This window comes from Oncorhynchus masou, chromosome 21, assembly GCF_036934945.1.
Source record: "Oncorhynchus masou masou isolate Uvic2021 chromosome 21, UVic_Omas_1.1, whole genome shotgun sequence".
Classification (NCBI taxonomy): domain Eukaryota; kingdom Metazoa; phylum Chordata; class Actinopteri; order Salmoniformes; family Salmonidae; genus Oncorhynchus; species Oncorhynchus masou.
This window is the reverse complement of record NC_088232.1, coordinates 23,770,771-23,788,418: the sequence shown is the minus strand read 5'-3', so window position 1 is coordinate 23,788,418 and position 17,648 is coordinate 23,770,771. Positions and strand designations below refer to the sequence as shown.

Sequence of the window (17,648 nt, the reverse complement as noted above, 5' to 3'; positions counted from 1 at the left end):
TCTGTCTCGTTCCATCCTGTTCTGTCCTGTTCCGTCCTCTTCCATCCTGACCGCCCTGTACCGTCCTGTTCTTGTTCCGTCTCATTCCGTCCTGTTCTGTCCTGTTCCGTCCTGTCCCGTCCTGTTTCCATCCTCTTCTGTCCTGTTCTGTCCTGTTCCGTCCTGTTCTGTCCTGTTCCGTCCTGTTTCCATCCTCTTCTGTCCTGTTCCGTCCTGTTCTGTCCTGTTCTGTCCTGTTCCGTCCTGTTCTGTCCTGTTTCATCCTGTACCGTCCTGTTCTGTCCAGTTCCATCCTGTCCCGTCCTGTTTCCATCCTCTTCTGTCCTGTTTCGTCCTGTTCCGCCCTGTACCATCCTGTTTCGTCCTGTTCCGCCCTGTACCATCCTGTTCCGTCCTGTTCTGTTCTGTTCCATCCTGTACCATCCTCTTCCATCCTGTTCCTTCCAGTTCCATCCTGTCCCGTCCTGTTTCCATCCTATTCTGTCCTGTTCTGTTCTGTCCTGTTCCGTCCTGTTTCCATCCTCTTCTGTCCTGTTCTGTCCTGTTCTGTCCTGTTCCGTCCTGTACCATCCTCTTCCATCCTGTTCCGTCCAGTTCCGTCCAGTTCCATCCTGTACATCTACTCTGTCTGATCCATTCACCTCTTCCTCCAACCCGCTAGTGAACTCCCTGAGATCTAGCCTGGCATAACTAATTTCCCTATGTTTCACTGTTGAGCACTGCGTTCAGTCTGGTTAAACCAGGCTACCTGTGATTAGCAGCGGGCCAGCAACCTCCTAAATGCAGCCATGACAAGACACACTCAACCCTCCCCATCGCCACCATCTCCCCCTGCACTGTTATGTCACATTCAGGGTGGGCCGTTATGATAAGGGAAGAAGAAACACACACCTTCATCTACTCCATCTAGCTTTCAATCTGACACCCACCACCTCACCCTCACCTCAGCGTCTCGCTTTCATTTCAAATCACGTAAACGGCGAAGTCATGAGAAAAGAACAGAGTAGGCCATTTATCTGGTGTTGACTGTCAAAGTAGTGCACTATGTAGGGAATATTGTGCTGTTTGGGACGCAGCGTGGACATGGGGCTACAGTGACCTGCAGCTGATAACAACTGGCCCGCCATATCACCGCGTCACCTCCATTACCATATTAATAATGGATGGGCCTGGGTCACATCGCCCCGTGCTCCCCTGTCCTGTGCTCCCCCACAGGGTAGCAGGCTGGAGATGTCTAGGGGAGCATGTTATCTGACCACTGGCTATGGCTCTACAGTTACAGGACAGAGAGGAGCTCCCTTGGACAAATGTCCATTCAGGGACAATAACATGAATCTTGTCTAGATGGACATACAGTACCAGTCAAAAGTTGGGACACACCTACTCATTCAAGGATTTTTCTTTATTATTTACTATGTTCTACTTTGTATAATAATAGTGAAGACATACAAACTATGAAATAACACATATGGAATCATGTAGAAACCAAAAAAGTGTTATTATATAAAAATAGATTTTAAGATTTTAGATTCCTCAAAGTAGCTACCCTTTGCCTTGATGACAGCTTTGCACACGCTTGGCATTCTCTCAACCAGCTTCACCTGGAATGCTTTTCCAACAGTCTTGGAAAAGTTGAGCTGACTTTCCTTCACTCTGCTGTTCAACTCATCTCAAACCATCTCAATTGAATTGAGGTCAGGTGATTGTGGTGGCCAGGTCATCTGATGCAGCACTCTATCTATCCTTCTTGGTCAAATAGCCCTTACACAGTCTGGAGGTGTGTTGGGTCATTGTCCTGCTGAAAATAAATGATAGTCCCACTAAGCGCAAACCAGATGGGATGGTGTATCACTGCAGAATGCTTTGGTAGCCACACTGGTTAAATGTGCCTTGAATTCTAAATAAATCACTGACAGTGTCGCCAGCAAAGCACCATCACAACTCCTCCTCCTCCATGCTTCACAGCAGGAACCACACATGTGGATATCATCCATTTACCTACTCTGCGTCTCACAAAGACATGGCGGTTGGAACCAAAAATCTCAAATTTATAACAATAGCGAGACTATATACAGGGGGGTACCGGTACAGAGTCAATGTGCTGGGGCACCGGTTAGTTGAGGTAATATGTACATGTAGGTAAAGTTATTAAAGTGATTATGTATAGATGATAATAACAGAGTAGCAGCTGTGTAAAAGAGGGGGTGGGGGCAATGCAACTAGTCTGGGTAGCCATTCGATTAGATGTTCAGCAGTCTCATGGCTTGTGGGTAGAATCTGTTTAGAAGCCTCTTGGACCTAGACTTGGCACTCGGGTACCTCTTGCCGTGCAGTAGCAGAGAGAACAGTCTATGACTAGGGTGGCTGGAGTCTTTGACAATTTTTAGGGCCTTCCTCTGACACCGCCCTGTATAGAGGTCATGGATGGCAGGAAGCTTGGCCCCAGTGATGTACTGGTCCATTCGCACGACCCTCTGTAGAGCCTTGCGGTCGGAGGCCGAGCAGTTTTATACCAGGCAGTGATGCAACCAGTCAGGATGCTCTCGATGGTGCAGCTGTAGAACCTTTTGAGGATCTGAGGACTCATACCAAATCTTTTCAGTCTCCTGAGGTGGAATAGGTTTTGTCGTGCCCTATTCACAACTGTCTACCACTGTTGTGTCATTGGCAAACTTAATGATGGTGTTGGAGTTGTGCCTGGCCGTGCAGCCATGAGTGAACAGGATGTACAGGAGGGAACTGAGCACGCACCCCTGAGGGGCCCCTGTGTTGAGGATCAGCTTGGCGGATGTGTTGTTACCTACCCTTACCACCTGGGGGAGGCCCGTTAGGAAGTCCAGCATCCAGTTGCAGAAGGAGGTGTTTAGTCCCAGAGTCCTTAGTTTATTGATGAGCTTTGAGGGCACTATGGTGTTGAACGCCAAGCTGTATTCAATGAATATCATTCTCACATAGGTGTTCCTTTTGTCCAGGTGGGAAAGGGCAGTGTGAAGGGCAATAGAGATTGCATCATCTGTGGATCTGTTGGGGCGGTATGCAAAATGGAGTGGATCTAGGGTTTCTGGGATAATGGTGTTGATGTGAGCCATGACCAGCCTTTCAAAGTACTTCATGGCTACAGACGTGAGTGCTTCGGGTCGGTCTTCATTTAGGCAGGTTACCTTAGTGTTCTTGGGCACCGGCTTAAAACATGTTGGTATTACAGACTCGGACAGGGAGAGGTTGAAAATGTCAGTGAAGACACTTTGCCAGTTGGTCAGCGCATGCCCGCAGTACACTCTCAACTGTGCTTCCCTTTATAGTCTGTAATAGTTTGCAAGCCCTGCCACATCCGACGAGCATCAGAGCCGGTGTAGTACGATTCGATCTTAGTCCTGTATTGACGCTTTGTCTGTTTGTTGGTCCGTCGGAGTGCATAGCGGGATTTCTTATAAGCTTCTGGGTTAGAGTCCCGCTCCTTGAAAGCGGCAGCTCTAGCCTTTAGCTCAGTGCGGATGTTGCCTATAATCCATGGCTTCTGGTTGGGTTATGTACGTACTGTCACTATGGGGACAACATCATCGATGCACTTATTGATGAGGCCAATGACTGATGTGGTGTATTCCTCAATGTCATCGGAGGAATCCCGGAACATAATCCAGTCTGTGCTAGCAAAACAGTCCCGTAGCTTAGCATCTGCTTCATCTGACCACTTCTTTATTGATACAGTCACTGGTGCTTCCTGCTTAAATTTTTGCTTGTTAGCAGGAATCAGGAGGATATAATTATGCCGCCTCTGTGTGAGCGTTTTCTTGTTTGCTTATGCTGGAATACAGCTCATTCAATGCTGTCTTAGTGCCAGCCTCTGTCTGTGGTAGAATGTAAACAGCTACAAAAATACAGATGAAAACTCTCTAGGTAGATAGTGTGGTCTGCAGCTTATCATGAGATACTCTAACTCAGGCAAGCAATAGCTTGAGACTTTCTTAGATATCGTGCACCAGCTGTTGTTTACAAAAAGACATAGTCCGCCGCCCCTTGTCTTACTAGACGCCGCTGTTCTATCCGGCTGGTCCAGCGTATAACCATCCAGCTGTATGTTGATAGTGTTGTCGTTCAGCCACGACTCTGTGAAGCATAAGATATTACAGTTTTGAATGTCCCATTGGTAGTTTAATCTTCCGCGTAGGTCATCTATTTTATTCTCCAAAGATTGTACGTTTGCTTGCAGAATGGAAGGAAGTGGAGGTTTATTCGATCGCCTACGAATTCTCAGAAGGCAGCCCGCCCTCTGGCCCCTTTTTCTCCACCTCCTCTTCGCGCAAATGACAGGGATTGGGGCGGCAGTGTAGCCTAGTGGTTAGAGCATTGGACTAGTAACCGAAAGGTTGCAAGTTCAAATCCCCGAGCTGACAAGGTACAAAATCTGTCGTTCTGCCCCAGAACAGGCAGTTAACCCACTGTTCCTAGGCCGTCATTGAAAATAAGAATTTGTTCTTAACTGACTTGCCTAGTAAAATAAAGGTTAAAAAAAATAAAAAATCGATCTGGGCCTGTTCCCGAGAAAGCAGTGCAGCTTGGTTGGGTTGTGTATCGGAGGACGCATGACTTTCAACCTTCGTCTCTCCCGAGCCCTTATGGGAGTTGTAGCGATGAGACAAGATAGTAGCTACTAAAACAATTGGATACCACGAAATTGGGGAGAAAAGGGGGTAAAAATACAACAACAAAAAAAACAATCGGTTGGGGACACGTAAAACATCAGCTTTCTTCTCCGGCGCCATTGCTCTACCACTGCTTCACACAGTGAAGAACAGTTCATGTTGAGATGTGTCTGTTACTTCAACTCTGTGAAGCATTTATTTGAGCTGCAATTTCTGAGGCTCTAATGACCTTATCCTCTGCAGCAGAGGTAACTCTGCGTCTTCCTTTCCTGTGGCGGTCCTCATGAGAGCCAGTTTCTTTATAGCGCTTGATGGTTTTTGCGACTGCACTTGAAACTTTCAAAGTTCTTGAAATTTTCCGTATTGACTAACCTTCATGATGGACTTTTGTTTCTCTTTGCTTTTTTGAGCTGTTCTTGCCATAAATGGACTTGGTCTTGGACCAATAGGGCTATCTTCTGTATACCCCTTACCCTGTCACAACACAACTGATTGGCTCAAATGCATTATTAAGAAGGAAAAGAATTCCACAAATAAATTGTTAACAAGGCACACCTGTTCATTGAAATGCATTCCAGGTGACTACCTCATGAAGCTGGTTGAGAGAATGCCAAGAGTGTGCAGAGCTGTCATCAAAGGCAAAGTGTGGCTACTTTGAAGAGTCTCAAATATAAAATATATTTTGATTTGTTTAACACTTTTTTGGTTACTACATGATTCCACATGTGTTATTTCATAGTTGTGATGTCTTCACTATTATTCTGCAGTGTCGAAAATAGTAAAAATAAAGAAAAACCCTTGAATGAGTAGGTGTGTCCAAACTTTTGACTGGTACTGTATTTGTGGTTGGGATAACCATAATCAGTGTATGGAAGGTCTCTATGAAGTCTGGTCTGACATGCGGGCTGGGAATCTGAAAACTTGATGTTGAAGAGATTAACATTCATCTTCAGTTCTTTTTATGACAAACTCTTTTGTCAAGCTTCTGATTTAGCCTTTTACATTTTAATAGACCCAATAGAAATGATTGTTTGTTAGTCAACAAGACCCCTGTTTTTTATTCACGTTGATGGACCAAATGGCTGTAGCTCCCTGATTGGAATAATACATGAATTTGAAGGGATTTATGTCAATTTGAGAGAAAAACTTTTAAAGAGCATTTACAACTTGGGATTGAATTATCACTTCACTCTTCGGGGCCGTTCGTTTTTTTTTGCACCTCTGCGTTGATCTGCTGTGTTGATCGTGATTGCGTCAGCGCTTCATCCTTCCATTTGGCTGTAAACGTACGCCTGTAAGCACGTCTCACGTTGCCTTCATCTAGAGCTTGACTCAGGTGGGGTTCCAGCTTAGATAGATACAACGGCTCTCAAATAGAGAGGAGATTTAGAGAATGTTTTAGGGGAAATCGTTGGACGTTTCGTTTTCCAAGCAAATGCGAGGATATATTTATGAGTAGACCCTTATATAAGTGTATTTATACTCATGGTTTGTCATGTTGTAGTTATCATATTGGCACTACGTACATGTAGGGGGGTTTAGAGAATATTTCAGGGAAAACCTTTGGAAGTTTAGTTTTCAAACAAAGTGTTTTTCCTTGTTTTTCCTTTCCACATTGGTACTTCAGTTTTTATTATTCAGTGTATATCATATAGAAGTTAGTCCTCTGGTACTAAAAGTCTTATTTTAGAAGCACCTTTTGTATCCTCTGCGATTTTCCAGATAGCAATACTTTCTGTATTGTCAACCAAGGCATATCACCACTTTATTAAGCTATATTAGAGGTGCTCCATGTTTGGTTGGAAGAATGTGTTTTCATCAATTAACGTAATCACTTGGTCTAGGAGAAACATATTGGAACATATTTGCTTCTATTTATCCTAATTTATCTTTAGAGATGTATTGTGAAATCAGCAAAGTGCCTGGGCACTTAGTGATGGAGAGCGAAATTGGCTGTCAAGGAAATGCAGCTATTATATTGTATTACAATATAAGAGGTGCCTCTTGAAAGGTCTCAGGGGGTCCTGTAGGGAGAGCTCTGTATGATACGTACAGATTCCCACCACTAGCCGCCTCAGTGGCATTGCATGATGTTGAAAATGGCATCTAGTGGCAATCATTTAAGAAGGATATTGACCTTGATGAAAAAAGAAACAGGAATCCAGTGCTCCACTCAAGAGAGAAATACAGTATATATTCACCCTTTCCACTCCCACTGTTAAACTGGACACCTGTCATAGTACCTCAATCATTAGTTGATATCTTGAATTCGCCATACAGGAAAATCGGAAAATTATCGAATTTTTAATTTCTTTTGAATGTCACTCTGCCTGAAATGAGGCATGGTATAGCTGTATGTTTTAAATTAATCTCCCTCCCTTTGAGTGTTGGCTAGAGGGTTACTGGGTGTAGAGGATAGGAGGCACAAGTGACAGAGGAGGACAAGGTGCCTAACGGCATTTTTCCTGTCAACATCTAATTATTAATGCCGCCATTGCAATACAGGTCTCTCTCTGTATGTTTCATATCCCGCTCACACGTACACACACATAGACACACACACACACACACACACACACACACACACACACACACACACACACACACACACACACACTGACACTCTCTCTCTCACACACACACAGACACACTTTCTCTCCCAAACACAAAGGCGAGCTGTATTGAAAAATCACCCTCTACCTCTCAATATGGAGCCAGCCAGCAGAGCCTTCCAATTAGTACAGGGCCTGGTGCATTATATATCATTACTAATGTACAGAGAGAGGCCCTCATTCATCAGAGCGGGGCGAGACAAGGACCTCCCCGCGTCTAGATATGGAGGACAGACACACTGAGCCTGAGCCATGGGCTATACACTTTATCTTGATTTATCTGTGCGTTAAATGCTTGACGCTTTGAATTGGTACTAATATTTATATAAATGTAAATTGAGGAATATTAGCAGCCGGAGTATGGGAGCCTCGCTAAGCCATATAAGTCATTTAAGACAGGGAGCTTGTAGCTTGTAGAAGTGTCTTGGCTTTGTAGCAGCTTCCTCCCCTGAGTCGTCCCAGGTGTGTAGAAATGGTATGGTGACGGGGGTTGTCAGGGAGAGGAGAGGAGCAACAGGGGATAAAGAACTGCCAGTGGGTTATTGATGATGGTCAACAATCGACACCACAGCACAGAAAGTAATACTTTTAACGTCTCATCACTTACACACAGAGATGGTTCATTCTGAGGGCTTTCATCAGGAAAATGAATCCAGACCGGAAGACCATGCTAAACCGTAAATTATGCTCACAAATAATTTTCTCTTTTTAAGAAGTAATCTTTTATGGTGTCATTTTTTATATTAGATCCAGGCTTGTAAAGCTTATTGTCTTGTATAGTTTAACATTTCACTGCAAAGTGCTCTGGCACTTGATGTTTGACGGCTGCTTACTCTACATGTAAAGATGTGGTAGGCTACATTAACCTTTCAAGGTTTAGGCACTGCTCTCTTTTTACTATCAACATAAACATGCATGGATCTCAATATGGTCACTTGACCACACGATTAGGTGGTAATCACTCTATGGTTTACGTGTTAGCACGGTACTTAATGTATTACAACCCTATAACACATACCTACAGAACAGTAAATCATTATTCTCCCATGCAGTGTCAAAAACCATTCATTGGGCTGGGGCTGCCCTCGCAATAGAACCACGTTTGTGTCCCAAATGGCACCCTTTCCCCTATCTAGTGCACTCATTTTGAGTAAAGTCTCAAAAGTAGCGCACTATAAAGGGAATAGGGTGCCATTTGGGACGAATACAGTATCATGTGAAATCAGCCTCTCTATCTAGGAACACAAATTATCCCCTGTGCCACACTATAATAATCAGAGTAATGCTCCAACAGACCAGATATTACCATTAGTTTGATGAAGAAAGTATTGCAATGGCGTTCGACGTGTCTGACTCGTAAATTGCCCAGTCCATAATTCACATTCACATCATAACCGCCAACTAACAGAAGCCCACTGGTGGTGAAACACACCACCACCCTCCAACCCCTCACAAATGACTCTGATGTTGCTTTAGTTAGACGTCCGTAGGGTGAAAAAAGAGCCCTGTGTCTTTAAGGCCAGTCGGTTGGCTCGTGCCTTCCCTCCTTCCCTAATGAAAATTCTCAGTTCGAAGAGGCTCTGATCTTGTGTTTTAGTAAAATAGAACTCTGCAGCTGACTGGCAGCTCTGATCTAAAGCATTTAAGTGTACGTTTTGATCTCTCTGCCTTTGATTAAAACTAATGAGCTCATTTAATTCAAAATGGGAATCTGTGATAAGAGAAATAAGGTTGATGTGATTGGATTAGAGAGGCGAATTAAACTCCTAGAGCTACTGCTGAAGTTTGTGGCTGCTGCTGCTTATACAGTGTATTAAAAAGCTGTTGGCGTATTCTGCTGTGTTAGATGATGAGCAAAATTTCATAGTAATTCATATTTAATCAGAAGAAATGAAATGACTAAATATAACATGGCTCTGGCTTCTCCCCAGAGTGATAAAGGACTGGTTAGATTTTAAATGACATTTAATTCATGTCCTCAGAAAAGAAGAGAAAAAACCGTCGCCTTGTGAAAGAGAATGGCACCACCACCCCTCCCCCCCGGCCTCCTCACCCCTCCCTTCATCCCTCCTTCCCCACCCTCCTCCTTTACACTGATCACATTGTTTCCGGTTCCAGAGACCCAAAGTCACTGCAGCCTTGTTATATGCAGAGTAGCAGAAAACCGGATTTTCCAGGTGTGCTGTTTTAGTAATCCCATTTCAATGTAATCTCCTAGTCTTGTCCATGGCTGTGTGTCTGCCTGTCTGCCTGTAGAGTAAAGTGGAGGCTGTCTAATGTCCTGTCCAGTTTTGGGGACAGAGACAGTCAGGGGAAACAAATGCACACACACACACAAACACACATGGTCTTGTTTAACTAACCTGGGAACGCAAGATGGATTCCCATTCAAAATCCTATTCTCCCTCACACCTAACCCTAACACTAAACTTAACCCTAACCTTAACCCCAAAACCTAACCTTAACCCTGAACCTAACCTTAACCTTAACCTGAAGCTTACCTTTTTAAAAATATTTTATTGAATGTGTTGTGTATTTTTTTACCCCTTTTTCTTCCCAATTTTGTGATATCCAATTTTTTTTATTTGATTTAAACTTTTTTTAACCAGGAAGGGCACATTGAGATTTAAAATCTCTTTTTCAAGAGCGTCCTGGCCAGGATAGGCAGCACCAAGTCATTACAAAAATTACAGACAAACAACATGAAAAACTACAAGTAATCTAGTAAAAACCATAGAATTCACAAGAGTATAAGAAAATCAAAACCAGATTAAATTAAAAACATTGACAGGTCAGGGAATCAGTCTCAAGATCATTCACCAGTGATTTAAAAATACCAATCAGGACAAGTTCTTCCAGATTAAAAGTATTTTGTAAGGCGTTCCAAGATGATGGCGCAGAGTACATGAAAGCCCTTTTCAGTTCGGACATTTGGAACAGTTAGCAGGATAAAGTCCAGCGAACGAAGAGAGTACCCACCACATTTCTGAACAATAAAAATGGCCAAATAAAAAGGTAGTAAAACCCAAATGGCTTTGTAAATAAAAGTATACCGGTGACTGAGCCTAGGAGTGACTAGAGAAGGCCAGCCAACCCTGGTATACAAAGTGCAGTGGTGCGTAAGGGTTTTGCAGTTTAAAATAAATCTCAAAGTGCCATGGTAAAGGGTGTCAATTGATCTCAAACACTAAGCGGAAGCATTCATATATAAAATATCCCCATAGTCTAGTAAAGGCATTAATGTAGCTGATACTAGCCTCCTTCTGGCTTCAAAAGAAAAACAGGCCTTATTCCCAAAATAAAATTCCAATTTCAGCTTCAATTTTTTTGGAAGTTGTTGATTGTTGTTGACGAGGCACAACAGTAAATAACAGTATCATCAGCATAAAAATGTTGTGCATTTTGGACATTTTTGTCGAAATCATTTATATAAATAGTGAATAAGAGAGGACCAAGTACAGAGCCTTGGGGCACACCATTGAAGACAGACAATTTATTTATTTTTTTATTTTTTTATTTCACCTTTATTTAACCAGGTAGGCAAGTTGAGAACAAGTTCTCATTTACAATTGCGACCTGGCCAAGATAAAGCAAAGCAGTTTGACACATACAACGACACAGAGTTACACATGGAGTAAAACAAACATACAGTCAATAATACAGTATCAACAAGTCTATATACGATGTGAGCAAATGAGGTGAGATAAGGGAGGTAAAGGCAAAAAAAGGCCATGGTGGCAAAGTAAATACAATATAGCAAGTAAAACACTGGAATGGTAGATTTGCAATGGAAGAATGTGCAAAGTAGAAATAAAAATAATGGGGTGCAAAGGAGCTAAATAAATAAATAAAATTAAATACAGTAGGGAACGAGGTAGTTGTTTGGGCTAAAATATAGGTGGGCTATGTACAGGTGCAGTAATCTGTGAGCTGCTCTGACAGTTGGTGCTTAAAGCTATTGAGGGAGATAAGTGTTTCCAGTTTCAGAGATTTTTGTAGTTCGTTCCAGTCATTGGCAGCAGAGAACTGGAAGGAGAGGCGGCCAAAGAAATAATTGGTTTTGGGGGTGACTAGAGAGATATACCTGCTGGAGCGTGTGCTACAGGTGGGAGATGCTATGGTGACCAGCAAGCTGAGATAAGGGGGGACTTTACCTAGCAGGGTCTTGTAGATGACATGGAGCCAGTGGGTTTGGCGACGAGTATGAAGCGAGGGCCAGCCCACGAGAGCGTACAGGTCGCAATGGTGGGTAGTAATATGGGGCTTTGGTGACAAAACGGATTGCATTGTGATAGACTGCATCCAATTTGTTGAGTAGGGTATTGGAGGCAGGTAGGTAGGATGGTAGGATGGTAGGATTGGTACGATGGTCAGTTTTACAAGGGTATGTTTGGCAGCATGAGTGAAGGATGCTTTGTTGCGAAATAGGAAGCCAATTCTCGATTTAACTTTGGATTGGAGATGTTTGATATGGGTCTGGAAGGAGAGTTTACAGTCTAACCAGACACCTAAGTATTTGTAGTTGTCCACGAATTCTAAGTCAGAGCCGTCCAGAGTAGTGATGTTGGACAGGCGGGCAGGTGCGGGTAACGATCGGTTGAAGAGCATGCATTTAGTTTTACTTGTATTTAAGAGCAATTGGAGGCCATGGAAGGAGAGTTGTATGGCTTTGAAGTTTGCCTGGAGGGTTGTTAACACAGTGTCCAAAGAAGGGCCAGAAGTATACAGAATGGTGTCGTCTGCGTAGAGGTGGATCAGAGACTCACCAGCAGCAAGAGCGACCTCATTGATGTATACAGAGAAGAGAGTCGGTCCAAGAATTTAACCCTGTGGCACCCCCATAGAGACTGCCAGACATAAGCCCATCAAATTGAGTGCACTGAGTTCTATCAGACAGATAGTTAGCAAACCATTCAACTGCATGCTCTGAAAGACCTACACTCGACAATCTTTGCCTTTGTATAGCATGATCAACTGTATCAAAAGCCTTAGAGAGATCAATAAAAAGTGAGCCACTGTGCTGTTTTTTGTCAAGGGCTTCAGTGATATCATTTAAAATCTTCATGGCTGCTGTAATTGTGCTATGCTTCTTCCTGAATCCCGATTGGTACATTGATAAAATAGAGTTAGTAAATAAAAACTCTTTTAGCTGTTCACGCACAAGGGTTTCAAGTATTTTCACCAGCGGTGACAGCTTTGAGATTGGCCTATAATTATTTAAAAGAGTTGGATCTCCCCCTTTTGAAAGTGGTTGGACAAATGCTGATTTCCAGAATTTTATTACATTTCAGGGTTAGATTGAACAGATATGTAAGTGGTTCAGCTATGAAATCAGCTGCCAGATTTAAAAAGCAGGGATCCAAAAGATCAGGACCTACAGGCCTTCTCTGATCTAAGGAGTTCAGGGCTTTATGTACCACCTGCACTGAGAATGGCAAAAAGCTAAAAGTTGCCCAGCTCTCACTGGTTCATCCACACAGGGTCGTACAGAGACAGAGGACACTGAATCAAACAGCCTACCAGATGATACAAAGTGCTCATTGAAACAATTCAGCATTTCAGTTTTGTCATATACAGCAACAGAATCCTTCAAAACACATGACGGTAATTCATTAACATTACTGTTACCAGACATAGACTAAATAGCCTTCCAAAACTACCTAGGGTCATTCAGGTTATCAGTGGTAACAGACATAAAATATTCAGACTTGGTCTTCCTGAGAAGAAAAGAACACTTGTTTTGTAACTGCCTAAAAATAAGCCAATCGGCATCAGAACATGATTTCCTTGCTTTAGCCCAGGCTAGATTACAGTTGTGAATAATACAAGACAGCGCAGAAGAAAACCATGGATTATCCCGCCCTTTAACCCTGAACCTGCAGAATGGGGCATGTTTGTTTACTATTTGGGAAAAACCACCATGAAAGAATTTCCAGGCAGTTTCCACATCAGGGATAAACTCAATCTTACTCCAGTCAAAATAAAGCAAATCATGGAAGAAAGCCTGCTCATTAAAACACTTCAAATTTCTCTTACGAATAAAACGTGGGTTTGTCTTTGGAACCTTAGTATTTCTAACAGCAACAACAGCACAATGGTCACTTCAATCATTACAAAAAACACCAACCGCAGGATATTTATGTGGAACATTTGTCAATATCAAATCAATCAGGATAGATTTATCTGGGCATTTAAGATTTGGGTAAGTGGGTGAGTTAATCAACTGGGTAAGATTCATAGAATTACAAAACATTTTTAAATCATCAGACACCAGACAATTGGTAGTTATAGTCTTGTCCCATCGCTGCAACTCTCATACGGACTCTGGAGAGGCAACGCTCGAGAGCCGTGCGTCCTCCAAAACACAACCCGCACTGCTTCTTGACACACTGCTTCTTGACTCACTGCTTCTTGACACACTGCTTCTTGACACACTGCTTCTTGACACACTGCTTCTTGACACACTGCTCGCTTAACCTGGAAGCCAGCCGCACCAATGTGTTGGAGGAATCACCGTACACCTGGCGACCGTGTCAGAGTTTATGGCCCGCCACAGGAGGCGCTAGTGCGCGATGGGACAAGGACAACCCTCCCCTAACCTGGACAACTCTGGGCCAATTGTGCGCCGCCTCATGGGTCTCCCGGTTGCGGCCGGCTGTGACAAAGCCATGTATCAAACCTGGATCTATAGTGACGCCGCTCGCAGTGCCTTAGATCGCTGCGCCATTCAGGAGGTCACTAAACCTTACCGTTAACCCCTTATTTTAATCCTAACCATAATTCTAATCCAAATCACAAACTCTAATTCTAATCTTAGCCCTAAACCCCTTAGAAATAGCCTTTAATCAATAATCAACCCAATTTTTCTTAGTTACCTGTTCTTGTTGGGACTTCTGGTCCCCAAAAGTATAGTTTAACATGTCTACTCACACACACACACACACACACACACACACACACACACACACACACACACACACACACACACACACACACACACACACACACACACACACACACACACACACACACTCAGCGAGACAAGAAGAAGCGGGGCTGTCTGCACCTCTATTATCCCCCCAGATGGATTGAATGTTATGAATATGCATTTGATTATTAAGCCTTGATCAGGAGCGCAGGAACACAGAGTGACAAATGGACCATTTCACCTTTGACTAATAGGTATCCTCGTTGTGTTCTGTTGCCGAGACTCAGACTGACCTCAGTCGTCGTTTTTAAATGCGTTGAGACGAAGATGACAAACGTATGTTTAGAATTGACTTCGGATCTTGAACTTTGTTGAATCAAGGATGAATATTATTGTTTAGAGTTAGATGAGCTCTAATTCATTGACAATGTCACGCTTGTTTGTTTGTGCATATAAAAAGAAACGTGAATCAACTCTAATAAGTATTCCATTACATGAAATTGCAATATTGTACTTCATTGAGAGTACATACTACACTTGAGCTCAATGAAAAAAAACATGCACTTGACTTTTGAACAATTACAGTGTTAGACGAAGCAGAGGTTGTACGCTATTACAGAACATGATTAAAACATTGTCCAACTTATATTGGCAACTTGTATTGTGTTGATTTCATTGAGGTTTTTTTTCAAACTAGAAGATTACCTGGGAGATGATAGAAACTCAATGAGAAGTTACTACGTCTGCCCATCTTACTTAAATATCGCGCCACCTCTCTTAGGCTTACTACAAAACACTACTAATACAGATGTATTGGCCAGGTAATGTAAAGTAACCGTACGTGTGTGTGTGTGTGTGTGTGTGTGTGTGTGTGTGTGTGTGTGTGTGTGTGTGTGTGTGTGTGTGTGTGTGTGTGTGTGTGTGTGTGTGTGTGTGTGTGTGTGTTGTGTGTGTGTGTGTGTGTGTGTGTGTGTGTGTGTGTGTGTGTGTGTGTGTGTGTGTGTGTGTGTGTGTGTGTGTGTGTGTGTGTGTGTTTGCCTCCACAGTTGAGTCCACCAGCCCCAGTCTGCTTTCCCCAGACAACACTCTAGAGCGCTCCTTCTTCATCCGTATGAAGTCCACACTGACCAAGAGAGGTGTCCACATCAAGTCTTCAGGCTATAAGGTAAGACCCAGAGGCACAGTGGCCAAGCCACAGAGATCCTATAATCCACTTTCAATCAGCAGTATGGTGTTACATTACAGTGCATTCGGAAAGTATTTAGGCCCCTTGACTTTTTCCACATTTTGTTATGTTACAGCCTTATTCAAAAATCGATTAAATTGTTTTTTTCTCCCCTCGTCAATCTACACACAATACCTCATAATGAAAGAGCAAAAACAGGTTTTTAGACATTTTTGCAAATGTAATAAAAATATCAAATTTACATAAGTATTCAGACCCTTTACTCAGTATTTTGTTGAAGAACAAGCTTGGCACACCTGTATTTGTGGAGTTTCTCTGAATCTTCTCTGCAGATCCTCTCAAGCTTTGTGAGGTTGGATGGGGAGCGTCGCTGCGCAGCTATTTACAAGTCTCTCCAGAGATGTTTGATTGGGTTCAAGTTCGGGCTCTGGCTGGGCCATGCAAGGACATTCAGAGATTTGTCCCAAAGACACTCCTGTGTTGTCTTGGCTGTGTGCTTATGGTCATTGTCCTGTTGGAAGGTGAACAGGTCCTGAGCACTCTGGAGCAGGTTTTCATCAAGGATTTTAACATTTTACACTTTAGGAACAACCCCCACATGCTGCCACCACCATGTTTCACCGTAAGGATGGTGCCAGGTTTCCTCCAGATGTGACGCTTGGCATTCAGGCGAAAGAGTTCAATCTTGGTTTCATCAGACTAGAGAATCTTGTTTCTCATGGTCTGAGAGTCCTTTAGGTGCCTTTTGGCAAATCTCCAAGTGAGCTGTCATGTGCCTTTTACTGAGGAGTGGCTTCTGTCTGGCCACTCTACCATAAAGGCTTTGGTAGAGTGCTGCAGAGATGGTTGTCCTTCTGGAAGGTTCTCCAATCTCCACAAAGGAACTCTGGAGCTCTGTCAGAGTGACCATCATGTTCTTGGTCACCTTCCTGGCCAAGGCCCTTCTCCCCCAAATTCTCAATTTGGCCTGGCGGCCAGCTCTAGGAAGAGTCTTGGTGGTTCTTAACTTCTTCCATTTAAGAATGATGGAAGCCACTGTGTTCTTGAGGACCTTCAATGCTGCAGAAATGTGTTGGTACCCTTCTCCAGATCTGTGCCTCGACACAATCCTGTCTCGGAGCTCTACGGACAATTCCTTTGATTTCATGGCTTGGTTTTAACTCAGACATGCACTGTCAACTGTGGGACCTTAAATAGACAGGTGTGTGCCTTTCCAAATCATGTCCAATCAATTGAATTCACTACAGGTGGACTCCAATCAAGTTGTAGAAACATCTCAGGTATGATCAATGGGAAACATGATGCACCTGAGCTCAATTTCGAGTCTCATAGCAAAGGGTTTGAACATTTATGTAAATCAGGTATTTTTGTTTTTCATTTTGTTCTAAATTTGTTAACATGTAAAAAAAAAAAAAACGTTTTCACTTTGTCATTATAGGGTAATGTGTGTAGATAGATTTTTTTTATTTTATCAATTTTAGAATAAGCCTGTAAAGTAACAAAATGTGGAAAAAGTCAAGGGGTCTGAATACTTTCTGAAGGCACAGTATATACAGGCACTGAATATACAAAACTTTAAGAACAACATCCTAATATTGAGTTGTCCCCCCCACAAGGTGTCAAAACCTCTAGAAGGTGTCAAAAGCGTTCCACATGGATGCTGGCCCATGTTCTTAATATTTTGTATGGCCTTCTATATGTAATTCTATGGCACTGTAGTCATCATCATACTCATAGCATGTCAGGAAAATTGTAGCTGTCGGTGTAAAACATTACTTTATCAAGAAAAAGTCAAGCAGGCTCAACATTAAGTTGATAAGATGTGTGGCTTCTGGGGTTTGGAACAGAGATATAGGATTAAGGCTGATGCTATGGGCTGTAAGGACACACAGGGACGAGCCCAGCCTCATCCTGATGCCTCTATCTCTCTCCAAGGATCTCCATATCATCTCTGTCTCTTTGTCTGTGTCTGGCCTCATTCTGGCATTATCCCACCCTAATGCACTTTGAGTTCTCAAGGGTAAACCCAACAGCAGTGGAGCGGGATTGGATATATCTCTCCAATGCCTTTATTGTATATTGTATTTGCAGTAGCAAAGTTTGCCGGACTAAGAATGAGAAGGTAGAAAGAAACTGAGCGTCTGACTTGACACCAAAAATTGGGTTTCGTTGGTCTTGGACGATAATGGGTGGCTCTTCCTGAGAGAGAGAGAGAGAGAGAGAGAGAGAGAGAGAGAGAGAGAGAGAGAGAGAGAGAGAGAGAGAGAGAGAGAGAGAGA

At 43.0% G+C, this 17,648-nt stretch overlaps 1 protein-coding gene across 3 annotated transcripts in view; it reads left to right on the top strand.

Annotated features, from left to right (window-relative positions):
• LOC135507985 (neuronal PAS domain-containing protein 3-like) overlaps positions 1-17,648 on the top strand; it is a 391,626-nt gene that overhangs the window by 352,467 nt on the left and 21,511 nt on the right. For all 3 annotated transcript variants that reach the window (XM_064927840.1, XM_064927839.1, XM_064927841.1), the window contains one exon: positions 15,230-15,348. In XM_064927840.1, the coding sequence (XP_064783912.1) occupies positions 15,230-15,348 (119 nt within the window). The remainder of the gene's footprint in view (positions 1-15,229; positions 15,349-17,648) is intronic.